We start from the raw sequence: 23,752 nt of genomic DNA, 5'->3' as shown, positions 1-23,752 counted from the left end.
TCCCTTCAGGGCTTGACATTAACAAGTGCTTGCAAGGGAGGATGGACCACAACCCTTTCCTGTTTCCTTTCCAGCACTGGTCTCATTGGGTCTGGACTTAAAGACCCCTATTAAAGCCAGACTTATCAAGGTCAACACTGCAAGAGAAACAGGAAGGGGCTATAACAGTGGCTCTCTCCTATTTGCTCCCTCCATCTGCCAAATAGACACCCATCCTCTTCCCATTCCTCCCATCCCATCAGCTTTTGCCCTCCTGCCCAACTGAATGAGCCAGCAAGGATTAATAGGACAGCCAATACACCAGTATGATTTCCTCCCAGCAAGAAAGAAATATCAGGAGGACCAAGCTCTGATTTTTTTTCCCTGAAATGTGGCCACAGATTTACAAACCAGTAATTCCATTATGTAGGGTTTTTTTTAAAAAAAAATCTGGAAGCTCTAACTGTTGTATTGTTGCAAGCTTCATGATGAGGGTGTACAGACCTGCATCAAGGTAAAGAACACCTGAAACAAATTTTTGTACCCAGGGCAAAATCTGTCACCTTCTGATAGTATTCCTCCTCTTTAAAACTTATTTATTTTTTTGGTAACAAACAAGAATCAACAACAACTATCGAAGTGACATAAATAGATCTAAAAAAATAATTTTATAATATAGATATAATGTTTAGTTTTTCTCCCTCCCTGTTTTGAGAAGTAACTGAAGAGGTAATACCATCCAATTAATTCAGATGCTTGATTATTTCATTTTCCTTCTCATTTCAATAAACTTAAATTAAACATGTTACTTTTCTAAATTAATTTTCAATGTTTTAAAGAATTTGAAAAGGCCAGAGAAGAATCACCAATTATTCTCCTATCAGTCTCCCCCGCTCCCCACCCCTCGGTTCCATACCTGCTACATTGACCTGTGTTTTTGAATTGTGATTTCAAACTGTTTTGTAACCTGTTTTTATAACTGCGTTGTGCCCTCTTAGTGCTGGTCATGGACCATAATAAAGGTTGTTGTTGTTGTTGTTGTTGTTGTTGTTGTTGTTATCTCAGAATGACTTGAAAAGACAATTAAACAAAATAGTTCAGGTTGTTTGTTTTTTGTTTTTTTTTTTGAATGACACCTATGAAGTTCACATCAAGCCCATTAGCTTAGAGACTTAAACAATTATATTTTACAAGAGTGATCAACTTTCAAGAATGTTTTATCAAAGAAATCCATCTCTGAATCTTCAGAAGTTTAATTTTTGCTAATTTGTCAGATAGGTCTATTAGGCTTGAATAACCAGAGTGATTAAACCACAGCTGTTGTTTGAAAACCTAAGGCAACTCCTTTAGGATTTCATGGAAATTGCTGATAAGTCTGTTTGTGTTTTTAAACTATATTGAAATGCATTTTCATTTCGAGAAGGATGAATCTGATGCCTAGGGCAATATCCAGGAAAACTTAAGTCATAACTGTCCAATTAAAAGCTTTGGGTAGGAGGGGGAGTATAGAGTATAGGAGTATAGAGTATAGGAGTATGATTTATACAGTTGCATATCAATAAAAGTAGAAGAAAGTTCACTGAATGCAAAACAATATTACTTCCTAATAAACATGCAGAAGACTTCACTGTGAATTAAGTTTCAATGACTGGATGGGAACCAGTCATGATACACTTTGCAGGATTGCATCCAATGACTTTATTAAAAAAAACCACAAACTGGAAAAAATATCCTACCTGATCTGTCTTCTCTGGTTCTTTTTTGTCTCCATGTAGAAGATGGCTATTTTCTTTTGCCAGTTTCTGGACAAGTTCAAGGCGCCCGATATCCTCTCGTTCTTGAAGTTTGCACATAACTCCTGCCTTGAGAGTTGGAGGGAAAGTGAAGAGATACTTAAATCCACAATCCCAGGACATGACATTCACCAACTTGTAACTTTAAAATGAAAATATTGTCTCCATTGTTCTGCCTTAATTCTGCAGTTTTGCACTGAACAGAATGTTTAGGAATATGTCAATAAATGTTCTCAAAGATCCCTCTTTTTAAAGCTAGCCTATCTGCTTTGCAAAATGAGAACAACATGAACTAAAACAGCTACTATTGTGGGTGCAGCTGATATGCTAACTCTGTGTTTGTTCCCGTCAACCTATTTCCTGTTACATAAGAGAGCCATAGCAAGAGGTTAGAAATCCATGGGAAAGTTAGCCAAGAACAGCCCTGGAAAAGGATGGAGAGCAAGAGAGTCATCCCTAAAAATAACAGCACAAACTTCTGTTTCTCACACTCCACCCTTCTTTGTATGCATGGAATATAGTCAGTGAAATATGTTAAATACAAACATCGGCAGACACATACATATCATATTGATTTAGATGGATTACAGATCTCGAAAATATATCAGTGAATGCTTTGTTTTGTTGATATATCAAGCAAGAGAACCAATACAATGTTGTGACTTTAAAAAATCCTCTGCACACATTACCATAAATGTAAACAAATGACAGAATGGCCAGCAAGTTCAACATTTGTCTAGGCTACAAGAAGTCACAAACAGAGAAAGGGTAAATCAACTGAACACACAAAATAGCTAACCTACATAACTTCTCCATAAATTTCAATGTCTCGATCATACCTACAGCATCATGCACAGAAGGCCCCTCTTCTCTTCTACCCTTCATTTAAAGCAGAGTTATTTGTCTTTACTAATAGATTTAAATACAAGAAGGAGATTATAGGGAAAGATATCAGTCAATCTAATGAGGTATAAAAATTACTGTCTGACTAATTTTGTTATTGTGACAGCTTTTTAAAAATAATCCCCATCTCTATATGGTGAAATAGCACAAGTTATACACAGCCACTGTGTGAGCTGCACAAAATACGTGTTTTATACACAAACTGTACTGAAACACTCAGAACACTACAAGGAAAAAAACTACCTGCTACTTTCGTATTTAAAGTACTTGTGGTCCACAATTTGGACAATTCACTTCTAGCTGTACAGCCAGCCCTAGAAAAGACGTCCCTAGAGGAAAGCCATCACACTGATGTAAAAGGAAGTTAACAATGACATGGAGGTGAAATAGTGGATCCTTTGGGAAATAGAGAGCAACTGACTGTCACCACATTCAGCTCAAAATAATGCCAAACAAGATTTAGCCTCAGAGATATTCTAGCTCTGAGAAACTCCTGCTGACTGCTAAAGTAGAGCAAATACAATAATATGCACTTCCATAAACTTAAATCTTGTATTCGTTAACTACTCTATAGATGACCATTGATCATGTGTACAACTGTGACAAGTGTACAATTAACAAGTGTACATAAAAACACTTGGTAAGACAGTCATTTGTATCTGACTGTTAAGTGGAACAGGATCATTTTACATTTTGGCACCTGATCAGAAATCCAGGGAAGCAGAAAACTGTTCCACATTTGGAAATACTGCTGACTGGCTTCCTGCACACACTTACTGAGTTACCATTTGGTAAAAGACCATCAATATTCATCAAAAGTTTTGTCTTCAAGGAAGAAGAAAAAGCTCTATTAGCACTAACAAATGAGCAAATAGATAGTATTATCCTGGGCCATCTTTTTTGTTCCATTTAAATACCATAAATTATTTCCATGAAGTTAAGAAAGGAGAGAAGGGCAACAATGTTTGAGAAATTGTCAAAGTAGCTTCCAGACAAATTGAATGTCTGGATTCAGTTAAATTAAATTACTGTTGTTTTCTCTATTCCACCAATATAATCTTATTAGCAGGCTGCTTATTAGAGCAGATGAATACTTAATTAATTCTTTTGTCTTCAAATCTTGAACAACAAAACTTTGAACATTCATATAAACTAATTGTGATAGGAAGCAGAACCAGCCTGATGGCAATATTTACAGATGTTAAATGCAAAAAAAAATTATAATCATTGGTTATTTCAACTGTTCTCTGCTAAAAACATTTAAATGCAATATGTTCAGTTTGCTTGTGGATGAAATAGCATTCTTGTCATTGGGATGGTTTTTGTTTTTGTTTTGTGTGTGTGTCAGGAATGACACAAAAAGAAACAAAAACAAAAACCATTCCAATGACACTGCAAGTTACTTCTGGTGTGAGAGAATTGGCCATCTGTAAGGACATTGCCCAGGGGATGCCCAGATGTTTTGATATTTTTACTATCCTTGTGTGAGGTTTCTCTCATGTCCCCACATGTGGAGCTGGAACTGAAAGGAGGAGCTCATTCACACTCTCCTCGGATTCAAACTTATGACCTGTTGGTCTTCAGTCCTGCTGACACCAGGGTTTAACCCACTGCACCACTGGGGGCTCATTGGGATGGTGATTACTAATAATTACAGGGTTCCATTATGACATGTTTACATTCAGTTAATTTCGGCCCTCTTCTGAATCAGCTCATTGTTTTTTAAAATTTGTATCCAGTATACAACTGAATACAAAATGCTCCTAGATGATAGTCTATAGTTTCAATAATAAGTAGGATGTCTTTTCACCATGATATTCATTCATTAGTCAACAGCTAGCACAATGAAGGTGAAATTTGTGCTGCCAGATGCTTGTCAAGCACCTTGTCTACTGCATTCTGTACTTGATGCAGTTTTAACCAATTTCAAAAATATTAATGCACAGTTCCTGAGTTACAAACATTTGACTTACAAATGAGTCATAGTTAAGAACGTGGTGAGACAACAGGAAGTGAGAGGAATCTTCCCCTAGGAAGGGAAATTCACTCCTGAAAGTTATCATGGAGGAAAGGTGTCTCAACTGAAGCTTTATCACCAATCTTTGTTTCCACAACAAGCCAAAAGTAAAATAAAATCTGAACAGGGACATAGGGACATAGACAGCAAAACAAACACCACATAGGTGTTAACCCTTTCCTATACTATCCAAAGGTATCAATATCTGTGTGTGTGTATGGCTGGAGTTACAATTAATAATGTACCTATTTTGACTTACATCCAAATTGAACTTAAGAACAAACTTACAGAACCTACCTTGTTCGTAACTTGGGAACTGCCTGTAATTCACTACAATCCCTGTTCCCATAAAATGGTTACCTGTGGTTTCAAATACCAGGATGCAACAAAATATGTCTTTGCTAAGAAAAAGGTGGAAATCAAGAGAGTCAACTCAGGGAGACTCTGTAGTAACCGCTGATGGATGTCATTCACTTCAATAGGGTTCACTAATATCCATAATTTTGTTTTTCCATGATGTTGAGGTCCCCATATATACAGGGGGAGGGGGTCATATAGTACAAATATACCTCGTTCAACAAAGCTTCTGACAAAGCACCTCGTTTTTACAGTCTTTTTAACCACATCTTCATCCTCTTTTCCCCTCATCTTCTACCCCACAAATGTTTTAGCAGCATTGGAGAATGGTGACAGAATGGAAAGCAGCAATTGCCTCCCAAATCCCTTACTGAACAGGCATGAATAGCACAATAGAGAGAAAAGTGGGCAGCAGATAAGCCTGCCTCGCCAGCTACCAATGTTACATTAAGAAAGCATAGATCAATAAGCTTGAATACCAACAGGGGAATCATAAAGAAAATGGAGGTTGTGAAAAAAAATCAAACCATTCCTAGATGTATTTTGAAAGAAACTTTCAAGAGGTCTCTACAAGGTCCAAAAAGTTCAGTTTACTTTTACAAGGTTTACCACCTTGGTTGGTTCACTGTACATATTATTAGTCTGGTGAAACATGCTGAACTGCTTTTTTCTTTTTTGTGTGATATAGGAACCCAATTCTCTTCTTTCCATGCTATTTCTACCTCTAGTACCAACATTTCTATCAAAGAAGTAATACCCAGGAACACATCTACCTCATTAATTGAGGTATATTTATTCTCCAGACATAGTTACTAATGCATTAACCATCATGACCAAGCTATCTTCACAATCATGTTTTGTCAAATGTTTTATTACAAAAGAAGGTCCAATAATCTCAATATTTTATTAGTATTGTCTTCTACCTCTGCATCATGAACATTCTTCTGATCTTCTTGCCGGGTTGCTTCTTCACTGCCATGTTCATCATTATGACTCATTGCTAGTTAGAAGAAATGAGGAACATTTATAAGTTGAGCTTCAAAACACAACAGTGACACAAAACACAACTAGTTCTTTCCCAGAATGAAATTCACAGGTTAAAGTTTTGCAGCTAGTTAGGCATGCATGAGCATTACTAACTTTAAATGTGATTTTATCAGATTCTCCCATATTCAACAAAAGACAGAGCCCATGCATCCATTAGGAAAGTGTGTTTCTCCAGAGAGTGCTGGACAGCAACTCCCATCAGATCTCCCAGTTTGCAGTACAGCCATGTCTTAAAAAGACCTTGGTGTGCTTATCCCAGCTCTTTACTCCGAAATGCTTGCACCTGCAATGATGTACATATATTTACTTTTGTCAAATAAAAAAATAATTCTTTGTAATACTTAAATTTCTGTTATTTATTGCATACATGTGTCACCATTCCTCCAAATAATTCAAAGAGGGATATAGAGGCCTTTTCTCCTTTTATCTTCACTACAATTGTCTGTGGTAGATTAGACTTGAGAAATGCCCCCTGAACTGAGGCCCATCCCTGAGGCATTGGTTGTTGGTTTGTGTCAAATTTCCAGGAAAGAAACCAAAAACCCAGTAGGAACAAACTTAGTGCTGGTCCATGGAACATTAGGGGGGAAAAAATCAGATAGCCTAAGAATCTTTAACTATCAAAATTACTCAAGTGATGTTACCATAAAGTGATCTCCACAAGCTGAAGAAAGATCTCTTTGATTGTAATCCAACACTCTACATTAGAGGTGACTGTGCATATATCAATGAAGTGCAGCACTCAGTATTTCTGGTACATATGTTGGTTAGAGAGCGTGGAGCTGCAGTCTATAGGAAAGCCCATCCCTGTTCTATACTGTAAACAACGACTCCAATCTATCTTAGATATAAATTTACTGAAACTGGCAGCTCTATCTCAAGTGCACAAAGGGTACTAAGGAGAAAATCATTTCTGAAAAGAAATATGTATGTCCTTTTACTGAAAAAGAAAAGAAGAATATTACAAAACAAGTAGAACTGAAAATGAAGGTATATCAGTACCTAGCTAGGCCATCAAATAGAGCATTAACATTGTCAAATTGTCAATGTGCATCAAGTCAGACAAATCAAGCGTATTTCCTAAAATGTTAACAAGTAATTATAGTGCTTTTCACTTCTACCATTTCCCAGGTTTTATTTTGTGCACACACATACCTGTCTCTACATTTGAATAGATACAAGAAAAAAAAGTTTGTGTGAGCAAGCTTTCTTTTGCTCTTTTGATTTATATCACAGCTGGGGCAGCCATGAACACTATTTTGAATTCCTCTGGTTGCACAAGGAATTACGCAAGTTCCAACAGACACTTCTGGGAACACTCTGTGTGGTATAGATACTGAGACAACCCACATTGCAATGTTCTAAAAGAAGCATCAGTTACAGCCGTGAGAAAAATTGAATCAAGGGGGGGGAAAACTATATATGGTGTGTGCTTTTGACTGGAGTCTATCAAAGTATTACCATTTTAGCTTGGCAGAGGCCTGGACAAAAAGGACTGTAGTCAAAACAGAATGGAGGTGGGTGAAAACAGGATGGATAGAAAAAGAGTATTAAACTGAGATATTGGTCTAATAACCACCTTAGTGCAACTATAGGTCTCATTAGTTCTACTTTAAGACTGCAATTTTGCCTGTTCTTTCATATTCAAGTTCAAGTCTGGGAACCATTCAATCCTTCTGATGCTCCTGCACTGCAATCCCGATTATCCCTCATCATTAGCTATACAGGTCAGAGCTGCCTATGATTTGTAATTCAGAGGTTGGTCTGTTGCAAATGACAACCTTCTTCGAGCCTTCTCTAGTAATGTTTATGATCCTGTTGCTTACTGTTGAATGCATGTTCTGGTATGCAGTTTCCTTGATGGTTCCTGAAAAGTAACAAAAGGGGCTGCAGGCCACATGATCGCTTCATGACTACAGCAGACTAGTAGACTGACTGAAGACTACTATAGACTACTTTAGCCTCAGAGCACACACTTGCTTGCTGTTTTGCTGTAAGAAATGTCCTAGCCAGATGGCACAGAGAATTATCTCAAACATATCTGAAACTGGACTAATAAGATTTTGTACCTGTGTATGCTGAACACATGAAGGTTGTGAGTCAACCAAATATATTATTTTTATCAAAGTCCACTTCATTATTGTCTCTTGAGTGCATAATATAAAACAAGTTGTGTTGGGTTTCATCCCTGACTGCACAAGTCTCTAGCCCTCAATGAGTAACTAGCCTTGATAGATTAGAATGAGTGATTCCTTCCCATATTCCTCAAGCATGTTTATGTTAAGGAGGGGCTTAGAAGGCGCTTTGTCTTACTCATCCTGCATGCAACTATCTCATCCCCCTTTGAATACTTAGCAATGTGATCTCTTCAGGGAAAACACAACTTCCTCTTTAAAGGTATTTTATTGCCCTGGTGAGGGCATGTGGTCAATTCTCCATTTTGGCCTCGCTCTTCCCTTTATCTTCTCTAGAGTGAGGAGGCATCTTGCCATTGCCCAGGCAAGATGTAGTAGACATAGCCATTTTGTTATCTTTTTGCTTTTTTTCTTTCCTTAGAAGGTAGCCCAGTGTAGCTAGTTAGCTCTAAGAACCTTTCCTATCAAGAATGGATTTCTTTTATCTTTAATAAGCATATTATTCTGATCCTATGAAGTTGTGGATCTGAAATCCTGTTCCATCCTGTTGGATGGAAACCAATCTTTCCTCATTACATGAAAGTATCTGCTGGCTATGAACTGTGCTTCTGGCACTCTGCTATATTTTTATGAAATCACCCCAAAGTGGGGGTTATTTTGAGCCTAACAGCTCTTGATTCCCAACCAGTTGTTTTCTGGAAGAGTGTGTGTGTGTGTGTGTGTGTGTGTGTGTATAGGCACTGAAAAACACTTCTAAAGCTCTGCTGTTTTTATGCACTGGCAAATCTCTTGTTTTCCTAACAGATCAAAGAGTTACAATCTCCGAAAGGTGTTCTCCAAAATGTTATGAATACTATTTTCCCAAAAAATAATTGCCAGCCCTAAATTTATAGCCCCTGCTTTATTTTGAAGGTGCTGGCACTTAAAGTACTGTAAAGACTTTCGCAGCTTCGGGAGCTACAGCAGGAGCAAGAAGACACCTTCCCATATTACTATAACTCCAAAGAAACCCTTTTCAAAGTCAGAGAAGTAAAGAATGTCTGCTATACACAATGCAACTGAAACCATTGGATGATAGAAATGTACGTCTTTTCATACATTTATATCAAGAGGCATTCCAAGGTGGAAGGAGATTATTTCTTCTGTTTCCTTTAAACAAAGCAAAAAAAATAGCACCGAATAGAAGGATCAATTTATACAACATTCACAACAAAAAATCATAAAACAAAGCCAAAGAACATGGCCGTACAGCAACCCAGTGATTCCGGCCATGAAAGCCTTCCACAACAAAAAGCCAAAGCAGTTGACTTAGCACATAGTCTAAGCCTTGCATCCTCCTTTCTTATACTTCTTGAGAATCGGGATCATAAACCAGTGTTTGTTCTTGGCTTATAGATTCCGGGTTGTATAAAAGGGTGGGATGAGAAAATGCTAGTCGTTTCCTCAAATTCATCATAACTTACAGTCTTTGGGTGGTAGGCAGCAGGCTGAACAGTAGAAATTTCTACTAATTATGCCAACATCAACAGACTTCCTCTATTCATTCTCAAGATTAAAACAAAAGGCAATGCTTTTATTACTTAAACCAAAAAGCTATGCTCATTAGGACCACAAATCTGTTCAATGTGGCACATACAATGCAAGCAGAGTGAATAAGCCTGCAGTCGAAATTATTGCTACCACACACCCTTTCTATACTATTTCTCCTATTTTGTTCATTTAAAAGGTCACCGCGAATAAAAGAATGCAAAGATCTTAAATGGGCATTAGCTTGCTGAAGTGCAATTCCAAATGTGCCCATCTGCAAATGAACCTAAAGAGTTCAGGATGTCGATTTTTAAATGGTCACTTAAAGATCAGGAGGCTATGCCTTGATTTAATTTTCTTGCTCCCTTGTGGGCAACAAGAAGGATTTTTTCTTTCAAGATTCTTTATAAAACCAATAATAAAGTAGAGTCTTGCTTCAGCAGAGGCACTGCATGTACAAAGAGGATTACTGTTCTAGCCACACACAAAAAGGCTTATTAAATTATTTCAGAGATTCCTTAGAGACAGAAATAACCTACTCTAACCTTAATGAAACATTAATTTATGACGGACAGTATAAACATTAATTTATTATAACAAACAATAAGTCTGGTCCACAGTTTCCGCCATTAATCCCTACTTTCTCTTAGTCTACACTTTTCCAGTTTCTAAACAGTTATCTAGCAAATAGTAACAGCACAGTTTCCTGATAGCTTTAAGGAGGCTATGAGAGAAGAGCATGGACTGATATATCGATGTATACCAAACACATTACTAAAACTAAATAAATTCAATAAATTCAATAAATAAAACTAAATAAAATCAATAATAAATTTTCATACATTTCTGTTTCTCGGATTTTGAATAACCCTCTACCTTTTTCATGGGGTTGAAGAACTATATCAGAAATCATGGGTAATATAGCTACCTGACCAATAAAATGAAAGGCATAAAATTTAGCTCTTACCTAAGATAACAAGCTGAACATGAATTGAACCTAGTAGTTATCTTTGAATCCACTTAATAAAGAGTCATAAAACTCATGATATTTGGGTGTTCTACTGCACTGCACTGCACAGAAAAAAATTAAAAAATTACCACCTCTGGCTGAAGTGATAAACTGCTCAACATAAACTAATAAATTATGGGCAACACATTGTGCTGCCAAGCAAGCTGGAACAATAAAGCCAAGGAAGGTGTGAACTTCCTCCCTTTAGCTTTATAGTGTGTTAACAATTAACACTGACCATTCTGTGCTGAATGATTCAGTAGATACACAAAGCACAAGGCAGTTCCCTTGCTGGCAATGCTACTCGGTGAAAAGATCATCCAGTTCTATTGACCCACGCAAACACCAGAAGTATTTCGTCACAATGCAGGGAGGGGATCTCAAAGCATTTAAGACTAATAGGCTATAATGATTTGGAGCAAAGACAATGGACAGTGGGAGGCTCTTTCCTCCACAGCGCAGACTGTGGGGCCTCACAGGATAAAGATAAGGGGAATCATCTCATTTCCAACCAGATGCGACAGATGTTTAAAATATCTGCTAACATTACACAAGTCAGTAAATTTTATAACACCAAAATAAATTAGGATGTTAGCGATATTTCATTTTATAGCAAGGATTATAAAACTGCACAAAAAGAAAGACTCAAAAATTGCAAAGCAACAACTTAAAAATGACTGTCCAGAAGGCAGATCTGGAGTAACAACCTCGGATTTATGGGCCAGGCATTTTTTTCAAATGGTGACTACAGAGGAAAGAAATGTTCAACACTCAATACTATTACTCCTTTCCACCAAGTGCCAAGGATGCTGTTCTGGTCTTGAACCGGTGTCTGTCAGCAGTAATGGATTGGATGAGGACCAACATGTTGAGATACGCCTGGTCAGTTGTAAGGGGGATCAGGGTGTGGGACTTCAGCCTGTTTTGAATGGGATAACAGTCCCCTTGAAGATACAGGTTCACAGTCTGGGGTTAATCCTGGACTAATGGCTGACCCTGGAAACCCAGGTATCAGTGGTGGACAGGAGCACCTTCGCACAGTTAAAACCTGTGCGCCAGCTGTGCCCCTACTTGGAGATGCCAGATTCAGTCATGGTAGTCCACGCCTTAGTCACTTACTATTTGGACTACTGAAAGTTGTTTATACTTTGTAAGGCATTGAATGTTTCCTTTCCCTGTGGGTAAACAGCCCTTAGTCCTTTTTGGGAGAAAGGGGGGTCCAGAAATAAAGTTTTATATTTTATTATACTTATCTTGTATCTTGCCTTTCTCCCAAAATTGGGATTCCATGTAATTTGCTATCTTTAAAAAAGTACGTCAATGAATCAGCACAGTGTTGCCGATGTTGGAGTTCCAAGAGTATATTTTGAAATATAAGCATAAAAATACCCTCCTGCTAGATAGCACACAGGCCACTGGAAAAGTCTTCAGCTGAATTAAAATAATTACCAAACCAGGGATGGGTAATACTAAAAGGTGGATCACTCATTTATTGTGTATTTGCTAAAACACATAGATGGCAGCATCTATGTGTAAAATGTTATGGTTAAATGAATAAAAAATAGTACTTTTCAATGTACAGTATAATTAAAATCTTAATGTAAACTCGTACATAAATCATCTTGTAATAAATACCATTTTGGATTCAAAGATGTGAAATTTATAGGAAATATATGCACAGGGATCTTGTCACATCTGAGCCTGAGAGAAAGAAGTTGATAGCATAAGCTTTCATAGACTTCAGTCTACTTCAATGTGTTGCTAATGCAAAGACTGTGATAAGGTCTTCTACAGTTTGTAGAATGCTAGAATCTATATATGCATCCCTTCTGCATGTTCTTTGCCAGCAGGTATATCATTTCTTTTTATTTGTTTGATTGTTTATTACATCCAGCTGTCATCTCTAACTCTGTATCTTTTATCTGTAGGATAAATATTACAACAACTTCTTTGATGAAGCTGACAAATATCACTGAAGCAAGGGCATTTTTTCACCTTTGTTCTCTAGTATTCTCAATGACCATGGTGTGTAATTTAAATCAATTTAAATATAAATTACTTCAGTGTAATGTTATACTTTTAAATTGACAATATGAAATGTAATGCAATTTTCTATCTCTGGTGTGCAAATGGTCATTAACTTTATTTTGACCCGAGGTGTAAAGCTAATATTGAATTTGCAGAGAAGGCTACTCATTATGCTAGTTTGGTTTCCAGAGAGAAAGCTATTCCCAAAGGATCCATTTCTCAGAAATCAAATAGGAAATAGGATTTTATCTACCCATTCCCACAACTCTGCAAAACACACCTGCACCTTCCTATCACTTTGAGGTATATAGGAATAAGCATTTTATTACTGCTACAGCAGAACATTATGAAAGGCAACTTCCCATGTTGTTTTAAACCCTCAGCAACTGAAATTTAAAAATTTAGACTATCACCTACCTGACACTGTGTTACAAGGAGAGTTAATTAGTGTTCATTTTCTCTATTCTTGTTAATTGACCTCAAGAGAGATGAGCCACAAAATTAAGCACCAGAAACCAGACTTTTATTAGACAGCTAGAAGTATAATACTTTGTATACTGGATTATTATCTAGAATATGTTCTGACTTCTACAGATTTTATATTTATTGCCTGAACCTAGCTTAGAAACCCAGAAGTACTGATGATTTCCATAGTTAAATGCCTAAAAACCCATTATGACAATCAGTTGTGCATATATATACTATGCAATATCACATGCCATGATCATCAGGCATCATAAAATCGTGGAGTTGGAAGAGACCACAAGAGCCATCTAGTCGAACCCCCAGCCATGCAGGAATATACAAACAAAACACTCTTGACTGATGGTCATCCAACCTCTGTTTGAAAGCCTCCAGAAAATGAGGCTCTACCACACTCCAAGACAGCTTTTTTGCACTGTCAAAAAGCTCTTACTGTCCAGGTTTCAAAATCTGGTCTCTAGAGTCATAGTTCAACACTCAAACCACTAGATCACACTGGCTCTCCATATTTTACCTACTGCTCTAATTCCTATACCAACACAAAACACAGCCATTCTAGCATTGCTGTTCATTAATTGTAAAGGAATCCACCTTACTTTGGAAATAATGGTTTTCTAAGTACACAAAGAACAAAATAAAAATTTTACATGGTTCCTTGATAGGTCCTGCTTAATGTGAAGGTAGCCACAAACTATATCCGCATGATCTTTCTACGTACTGCTATAAATCTCAGAAAACCATGTGCAGAAATGGTGTAAATGCATACAAACTCAGAAAAGAAAGAAGAAAAGTTGAGCCTCTTTATATTCCACACAATCTATACATGGCACCCCTTCCTCAAATATACCTTATACCTATTCAGTGTTATGAAAAAGAACTGGCTAACAGGAGCTTGGCAACTGTTGTCCACATTTAATCGTCTTTTATTTTAATGGAATCCTTTGGCACTCTTGGAAAACATAATTCAAAAGCTCTCTGGTTATACAGAGACTCTTTAAAACAATGAAAAAATGACCTTCAAAATCACAACCAACATATTTCAAATAGAGAGAATGCGTATTAAAACATTAAAGCCTATTCAAAGAGGGAAGTAAACAGAACAGTTGATCTGTATAAGAAAGTGGTCGAAACGGCTAACTCGATTATGCTTATTCGACATCAAGACGACATTAACTGAGACAATACAAAAGGAACAATCAGACAGAAGAAGAGCATGCAAGCAAATATCTGTTACTTTCAATTTGCTTTTCATTTTCTGTGTCTGTCTACGGCACACAGTACAATAAGAAAATGCCAAATCAAATGTTTGGAGTACTCACCTGATTTTCTTGCCTTCATAGCAAGAACTGTAGCCAATTCTCTCTGCACCTAACATACCAAAAAGATAAAGTGTTACACTGGTTCTGATAAAACAAAATATTGCAACTGATGCAGTCTAACTTTTAAAACTATATATCGGAACTCGAGAAGAACTAACATTACTCACAATCTGTCACTCTCAAATGGAATTATGCAATCTCACCCTGATTTACCAGGATGCATACCCTTACTGAATGCAGTACTAGAGCACACATCTTAGTGAATGTGCACATAATCATGTTATTGCATCATATTATCTTCACAAAAATGTTTTACTTCTGAACTATCATGATGCATACCATAAATTCAACTGTTGTATTGCCAAAAGCAAAGACAGCTTTCATCAGCTGGAACCCACCTAGAACAATTCTATCATAATTGTTCTATCTGCTGTGATTTTATATATTTTTATGAATTTAACCTGAATGGTTTTTTAATATTAATGATGTTTAATACTGTTTTAATATTTGTATATTTTAAGTTGTATTGTAATGCTTTCAACTGTGAGCCGCTTTGAGTCTCCATATGAAGGGGAAAAGCAGGATATAAATAAACATAATAATAAATAACAAATACATTTTGTTCCAGAAGTATTACTATTTCCTTCTCAATCCTCAAAAGGTTTAAGGATAAGAACTGGATGCTTACTTAATACAATACAGACAAGGAAATTTTGTTTAATGTCCCATAGCACAACTATTGGCTTCCTTACCAATAACAATCACTGAAATGTAATCTGGTAACATGAATGTCCAGTGTTGATTGATACCTTTCAGTTTGTGCAGCCTGGGGATGGGGACAGGATCCTTGGAGAAGTGAGAGCTACCATATGTATTCTAGATCCTTGCCCTTCCTGGCTGATCCAACAGGCCAGAGGAGGACTGGCAAAGTAGGTGAAAGTGGTAGTCAGCGCCTCCTTGGAACAAGGCAAAGTTTCAACTTGCCTAAAGGAGGCAGTCATGGGCCCTATATTGAAAAGTATCCCTGAACCCCTCTATAATGGCCAGTGTCCAACCTTCTCTTCTGAGCAAAGTCTTGAAGCATATGGTAGACTCCAACTCCAGGGATTTCTGGATGAAACAGATTATCTAGATCAGGCATGGGCTAACTTTCTAACTTGGGGGCCACATGGTGGGCGGGCTGGGAGGAAGGGAGTTCTCCCGAAATTCCCTCCCTGCCCTTTCCTCCCCTTCCTCTTCTCTTTCGGAGGCAGAAAGTGAAGGAAAGACAGGAAACACCTGGATCCCAAAAGGGTTAACCTTGGTCAGGATGAGATGATGGATGGAAGAGAAAAAGTATATCCATTAGACCCCATATTGACTACTCCTGATATAGAATCCTAGAATCCCAAAGCTAGAAGAGACCCCCAAGGGCCATCCAGTCCAACCCCCTGCTATACAAGAAGGCACAATCAAAGCACTCCCAATAAACAGCCTCTGCAGAAAATCCTCCAGAGAAGGAGACTCCACCACACCCCCAGGCAGCCTACAACAGCTCTTACTCTCAGGAAGTTCTTCCTAATCTTTTCAGTTGAATCCCTTTCCCTGCCATTTGAAACCATTGCTCCCTTATGCCCTCGTCTCTAGAGCAGCAGAAAGTCAGTTTCCCCCCTCCTCCTCAATGGGACACCCTTTTAAATCTTGAAACATGGTTCTCATGTTCCCTCTCTACCTTCTCTTCTCCCAGCTAAACATCCTCCTGGAGGAAAGGAGGGAGGGAGAGAAGGTGGAAGAGTGGAAGGGAATAAAGAGTAATGGGGGAAAAGAGAGAGAGAGAAGGGGCGAGGAAAAGGAATGAGGGAAGGACAACAGGGTGGAAGGGAAGGAAGGAGGGAGGGGAATAGAGGGGTAAGGAATGAAGGGAGGGAAGGAAAAAGGAAAGAGAGAAGGATAGGATGGTGAGAGAGAGGAGAGCCTGAGAAAAAAGCCCAAGGGGCCGCACCTGCCCCCCAGGCCGGGGTTTGTCCATACCTGATCTAGAACCATTTCAATCTGGTTTCAGGCCTGGCTATGGAACAGAGACAGCTTGGTCACCTTGGTGGATGACCTATGAAGACGGGGGTTGTCCATTCCCTGTAGCCAGCCCCAGTGAGCAACCTGATTGCAGCTCTTTGGACCAGTTGAAGTTTTTAAGCACTCTTCAGAGGCAGCCTCATGTAGAGTGCATTACAGTAATCCAGATAGGATATGTGAACCACTGTGGTCAGATCTGGCTTCTCAAGTAATGAGTGCAAAATGTTTTTGCAATATTTTGTTTTCAATTATCAGTACTGATTCCCCACCCCCACCCCTTCACACACACACACACACACACTCCACTTCCTCAGGTAGGAAAAAAATTAATAATTCTGTAATAAACAAATGTACAAAATGTATTTGAAAATGAATTCAGGGGGTCTTTTGGAGGATATTTCTCCCTACTTTGACCTCTCTAAATCAAAGCAACATAAATTATAAACTGTTAAGGAATATGCTGGGGATTAATTTCTTATCAAAATCTGTGAATTCAAAGATTAGAGGAAACTTTTGTGAGCTTTTACCCTGGTCCCTTGATTCTATGACTACACAAAATAATGCAATTTCCAGAAATATACTCGATAGCCCAAAACTACCTTTTACTATAGAAAATGGAATTTACATATAGAGATTAATGTCAGGTCTCTCAATCATTTAGCACTTCCATATTTTACTTGCAGTCCTCTAAATCACTTCTTTGATATTATCACAATGAACCGCTTAATAATTAAAATACTACAGTTGAAACCTGGCTGGATAACCAAGGTAGAAAAGGTCAGATGCCATGTTTACAATATTAGAGCACACAACAAAGATTAATGTTATAGATCAAACATCCCTGAGGTATCATCTTGAGACTGCTGGGTTTATTAGACATCATTATGAAATCAATTGTCTCTCAAGCAGTTTCTGTTCAATTAATACTTTTAGGGCTGTCCCTGCATCAGCAAGCCACTTGGAGTTAAGGGATAAGAGATTAAATGTGTGTTTGGTCAGCCAGAGAATGTGAAACAGTTTTCTCTGTGATTGCAATTATTTAATTCCTAATTTGTGAAATGTGTAGTTCTCAAATCTTTATTATATCAGGAATTCTATTTAAAGAACAAGTCTGTTTTATTCTAGAAAGATATGAATAACTATATAGAAACAGATATTCAATTCAGAAATTGACTTTTGTTCCAAAAGAGCCCTCTGCAATGTTTCCAAATTTATTTAGAACTTTACAAATTGGGGGAGGGTGGCCAGATATCAAATTATATTAGAGATGGCAGTAGAGAAAGTATTGCAGACTGGTGAAGAAAAGAATTCATTGTTTGCATCCTAAGATATTTATTCAAATTGTTTGTAGATTTGCTTCTTAAAGTCTGCATATCCAAATATTTCCAAAAATCCAAATAATGTATAATGAAGTTATTTTTATGTTCGCTCGTTGCCTAGTTTTCTGAAGATCACTGTACATGCACGTTAGAGCCAGCACAAATGCTTTCAATTTCATTTCCACATTTCAATAGCTTACAATTTGTAGATTCTATTTACTCATACAACTTCCTATTTCTGCCTTATACATTTCAAGCAACTGTCTCATTAATAGGATTGCCATATTAATGTTTCATTCCAAATGTTGAGTCCAGATGTAAATTAAACGCTTTCATAACATCAGTGTTATCCAATAAGTGTCATCATTATGATATGGATGTTTGCTATGAGAAAGCAAATATGCCATCTAAATGACATCCCACTTTAGATAACAATGTCTATTTAAACATTTATATTCACAGGATGGCTTGTTATTATAATCCCATGTGTTTGGAAGGGTTCATCTTTTAAAAGACAATCCTTTCTGTAAACTAAGGTTTATAAGTAGGTGTCCAAGCTGTGATGGGCACACATCCAAACTATGGAAGAGGGAATGGAGTGCTTCCAATAGAACTTATTATTGACAGAGACACATCTTAAGATGTTTTCCCTTCATTCATGCACTCAGATAACACCATAAACCTATTCAGAGAAAACAACAAACCAGTCTTTCTTTACAAACTCAGGATTGTTGTGCTTAAATCTAGCCTATTCTGCCCTGGCCCACAATCACCTCTACTTGTATATGGAGTAGATGAACAAACTATTGGTTTATCATGTTGGGTGGAAGTTAATATCTCACATTCTCTATTTGTCCCCTCCAAACTAATTAAAAACCTGAAGCAAACCATGTAAGAAACAAATCAGAGTATAGAAGTTCTGGAAGCTAAAAGATACTATATCCAGTTGTGGAAAACGGCTTTGGGCCATGCTGATTTGGTCTCACCACAAGGGAGTATGTCTTGCGTGGTCCAAATACAGTAACTGTCTCAGAAATTAAAATACACACCAATAGGACCTCTTCAACTCCTGGGGCCATGCCACTCTTCTCGCAGTTTCAAGGTGTGCAGGGTGAGGCACTCCACATGCCCTACCTTCTTCCCCCTTCATATGGTGGGGACAGGACAAGGCACATTGGCATCCTGTCCCTATCATATGAGAGAAAGCTCAGCAATGTGCATTTCCCTGTCACCTTTCCCCTCATCACTATATTAGCTCTCATTAGACTACTTTAAAATTATCTATGCAAGGTTGCCCTTGAAATACAGGGTTAGTCAAAATGCATAGGCCAATAAGCCATTCAATTGAATGGCTTATTGGCCTATGCATTTTGACTAACCCTGTATTTTTGGAAGATTCAGATAGTGCAAAAGCACTACCAATTTGCTACTGGGTGTATACACCAGACACCACACATCACCAGTCTTATACCAACTGCACTGGTTTCCAATATGCTTCAGAGCTAAATTGATGGGGCTGGTTTTGACTTATGCAGCACTAAACAAGCCTGAAGACATAACTGAAGGACAAGTTTCTCTCAAGTGAGCTGAAAGGCTAGATTGGTGAATGCGCAAGACAGGGCTTTCTTAGTTATAGTAGTAGCTTTCCTTTTGTGGAAACATCTGATAAACCAGCATTTCTCAACCTGTGGGTTGGCACCCTTGGGGGGGTCATGAGGGATGTCAGAGGGGTTGCCAAAGACCATCAGAAAACTCAGTATTTTCTGTTGGTCATGGGGGTTCTGTGTAGGAAATTTGGCCCAATTCTCTCATTGGTGGGGTTCAGAATGCTCTTTGATTGTAGGTGAACTATAAATCCCAAATGTCAAGGTCTATTTTCCCCCAAACTCCATCAGTCTTCACATTTGAGCATATTGAATATTCATGCCAAGTTTGGTTCAGATCCATCATTGTTTGAGTCCACAGTGCTCTCTGGATGTAGATGAACTACAACTCCAAAAGTTGGGCGTATGGTGTATTTGTGCCCAATTTGGCCCAGTGAATGAAAATACATCCTGCATATCAGATATTTGCATGATGATGCATAACAGTAGCAAAATTATAGTTATGAAGTAGCAATGAAAATAATTGCATGGTTGGGGGTCACCACAACATGAGGAACTGTGTTAAGGGGTCACGGCATTTGGAAGGTTGAGAAACACTGTAATAAATAGTAGTAGCTTTCTTTTTGTGAAAACAGCTAGGTCCTTTCCTGCTTGGTAACTAAGATGGCACTGTTTTATATAATCTTCGGTCCTCAAAACCATGATTGACTATATAAATTGTTTTAATTGTATGTGTATGACAGACCAAAACCGTTAAAAATACTGTTTTGGTGTGTTTTATATCAGCTTATTGCTTTTTCTTTGCCATTCAGGGTGATAAATCATAAATAAATATTGTAATTCTTTTTTGGGCTTAAAACTGTATAACCTGATGAACTGTATCACAGAATAGTATCTATAGGCAAAATAAACTGCAGAATGGTGCGCCTTCCTGAAAATCTGACTAAGTAGGATGGGGATTCTCTGGAATAGATTTGGAGGGACATAGGCTGCGGGGGGAGAAAGGAGAAAGTTCTATGGTGCTTGTAATCACATGCATACACATTTTCATATTTCATAGCTAAAAAAGCTGCTGCAAGCAGATGTTAACCCCGTTCAGCATTAACTGCTTCCTTATCAGTTCCTTTGTGCAAAATTATATTTCATCAGGAGTGATGCCATCTTCATAGAGAGCCTGCCACAGTTGCTAGCAATCAAGAACAAAATTACATGGTGTCTGTGTACTAAAAATGGAGAAGTGTCTTTGAATAGATCTGAGAAGGAGTGACGGCAACTATGAAAATATTGGGACTCAAAGCAATGTGCCATAGTAGGCAGCATTAATATAACTGCTTCTGTATTGGGGTTTATGCTTGTGTGGTTTTTTTTGTTTAGTTTTTTGCAAGGATGTTAAGAGCTAATACTAGGCTGAGGGCAAGAAGCATGATAATGAGCCCCTATGTACATTTAGCAACATATAATATACAAGTCACTTACTGGGCTCCTGAGATAACCACATTTATGTTGTAATTTTTTCCTTGTTATTTTTTTTTTTACTGTCCTAGCTTCCAGGAAGCCTATGTTCACTTCTTGGCTCTTTTGGAATATGGGTGGTTCACTGCACAGGGCACCTTGCCTCCCAATTCTAGTGCTAGAGGCTGCTGTTGTAAGTTGCCCAAATACAATTATTGATCCAAACTACAGTAGACCCACTGAATCAAAAGGACCCACCATTCATGCATTGACTCACCAGTCAACAATAGATTCAGTGGGATCACTCTACTTAGAACTGCCAAATATGTTAACATATCTGCAACTGACCCTTGTCAAATGTCCACTCCCTTTGTCCTTTGGCAAAAGTCCACCATCATCCCCAATCCTTGCTTTCAGGATGATTGAGCGTGTCCTCTCAGCTACTCTACCCATTATGGGGATTAACTGTTATATTGGCTTTTTTGTGCTCTTTCTAGACCAAGGGTCCCCAAACTAAGGCCCACGGGCTGCATGTGGCCCTCCAATATCATTTACCTGGCCCACACTCTAAATTTTACACTTGGGGTCACCTAAGTCTGAAACAACTTGAAGGCACACAACAACAATCCTAATTAGCTTGACTATCCCATCAACCAAAAGCAGGTCCACACTTCCCACTGAAATACTGGTAAGTTTATGTTGGCTAGAATTGTTCTTCATTTTAAATATTGCATTGCTCTTTCAATTTTTTGCACTACAAATAAGATATGTGCAGTGTGAATAGAAATTCATTCATTTTTTTTCCAAATGATAATCAGCCCCCTCCCTTAACAGTCTGAGGGATGTGAACTGGCCCTCTGCTTAAAAAGTTTGAGGACCCCTGCTCTAGACATTAAAACCTCACAGGACTCTGACAGTACTATGTTCTATGGAGTCGCATTTCTCCTCTTTTACATACCCTGCCCCACAACAGTGTTTGTGAGGAGTACAGGATGATATGAACTCTCATTTGGAAGGGTGTTTGAGGTCTTGCAGTAGCAAACATACTACTGGCTGTTCCACAAGAATTTTGTGGGGTGGGAGCATTGTGGTGCTATCTTCTTGCATGTTGAGCATGATACAAGATATATGATGCTATCATGTTTGTTCCCTCTATATGTGGGCACTGGGACCACACAGTCCTCAATTATTTGCCACCACTGGTGTTCAGGGAAATGTGAGTACATCAGTTACTTTTATGTGACTTTAGAGATTTTTGTTTGTGTATCTTTTCCTTTCCACCCCCAACGATGTGCATGTATAGAAAGAGCATATCTTCCCTCCAGCAGCCTATAGGAGTATACAATGCTCTATCACTCCTGGGTTAATATTTATTCTCTCAGTGTATTTGAATCTTACATGTTTTATCTATCTATATATCTATATCTATATATATTCATCCAGAATTGCCAGGATGGGTATAAATGTCATAGAAAATGTAAAATGAAAGAAACAAGAATACACCTTTAATATATAGAAGCACCTTAAAAGAATGAGCAACCACAAAAACATATTAAAGCTGATTAGCAAAATAGACCAAAAGACCGCGCCTATCCTTGGCAGAAGAAGGGTGCCAGAAGTGCTTTTTTGACTATTATACTCTCCAACTGTGAAATGCCCTCACATTGCTGATCCAACTGGAATCAACATTGGTTTCTTTCCAGCATTTAGCCAAAAATATCACTTTTCATTAATAAATTATTAAATACTTTGGGGTCTAATTTATTTCAAAGATTACATATACTTGGTTTTAAATTTATTCGATTTTAAAGTGCTTCTAACTGTTGCTAACATAATATGATTTATGCTGATTAAATTATTCATGTATTTAACATAGAGCTGCTTCTATTTGAGTTCCCATGGCAAAGTGTGAGATAAAAATGATTTAAGAAATATTTAAATAAATAAATATTCCAGAATTGCAACACCATCATTGAAAACACCATTTTGGTCCACGGCAACATATTGCACCCCCATTAGCTGCTCCTCCTTCTTTTGGCGTCGGCCGTCATGTTGCGTGGCTTTGCTGCAGCTGGGCGGCGGGCGCTCCTCTGCGCAGGCCCAGCCAGGGAGACCCAACCTTGGCCTCCTTCACTCGGCAAGGCCTGGGCCTCGAATGAGGTGCTGTGGCGGCGGCTGCAGGTGGGCAGCACGTCTGTGGTGCCGAGCTTCCTCAGCGAGGAGGAGGAGGCCCTGCTGGTGGCGGAGCTGGAGCCGCAGCTGAGGCGCCGCCACTACGAAGAGGAGCATTGGGACAGGGCTATTCATAAGTACTGTGAGACAGAAAAATCACATTAGAGCAAAGAGAGCCATGAGATTTTGCAAAGGGTTCGGGATGCAGCTTTGCCACCAGGAGTACCACAACTCACTCAAGTTCATGTCCTCGATTTGGCTAAAACTGGCTACATAAAGCCACACGTGGACAGTGTCAAGTTCTGTGGCTGCACCATTGCAGGCCTTTCCCTACTGTCCTCAAGTGTGATGCGTTTGGTTCATGAACAGAATCCTCAGGACTGCCTGGATCTGCTGCTGGAACGCCGCTCTCTCTACATCCTCATGTATTAAGAAACGTAAAGATTGCATGATTGGGTCGAGTATGTCTATCAAGCTCAGCATCCTGGATCCAACATTTCATTGATGAGACCTGATGGATTTGTTATACTGATGTAGTGAAGTATTGATATTGATG

At 38.3% G+C, this 23,752-nt stretch overlaps 1 protein-coding gene across 1 annotated transcript in view; it reads right to left on the bottom strand.

Annotated features, from left to right (window-relative positions):
- Positions 1-23,752, bottom strand: part of RAPGEF5 (Rap guanine nucleotide exchange factor 5) — a 179,100-nt gene that overhangs the window by 97,513 nt on the left and 57,835 nt on the right. The window contains exons 7-9 of the mRNA XM_060782104.2: positions 14,598-14,646; positions 5,973-6,049; positions 1,716-1,841 (exon numbers count right to left, since the gene is read on the bottom strand). Coding sequence (XP_060638087.2) covers positions 1,716-1,841; positions 5,973-6,049; positions 14,598-14,646 — 252 coding nt within the window. The remainder of the gene's footprint in view (positions 1-1,715; positions 1,842-5,972; positions 6,050-14,597; positions 14,647-23,752) is intronic.

The sequence above is a fragment of the Anolis sagrei genome, chromosome 6, assembly GCF_037176765.1.
Source record: "Anolis sagrei isolate rAnoSag1 chromosome 6, rAnoSag1.mat, whole genome shotgun sequence".
NCBI classification, from domain to species: Eukaryota; Metazoa; Chordata; class Lepidosauria; order Squamata; family Dactyloidae; genus Anolis; species Anolis sagrei.
This window is presented reverse-complemented; position numbering and strand designations above follow the sequence as displayed.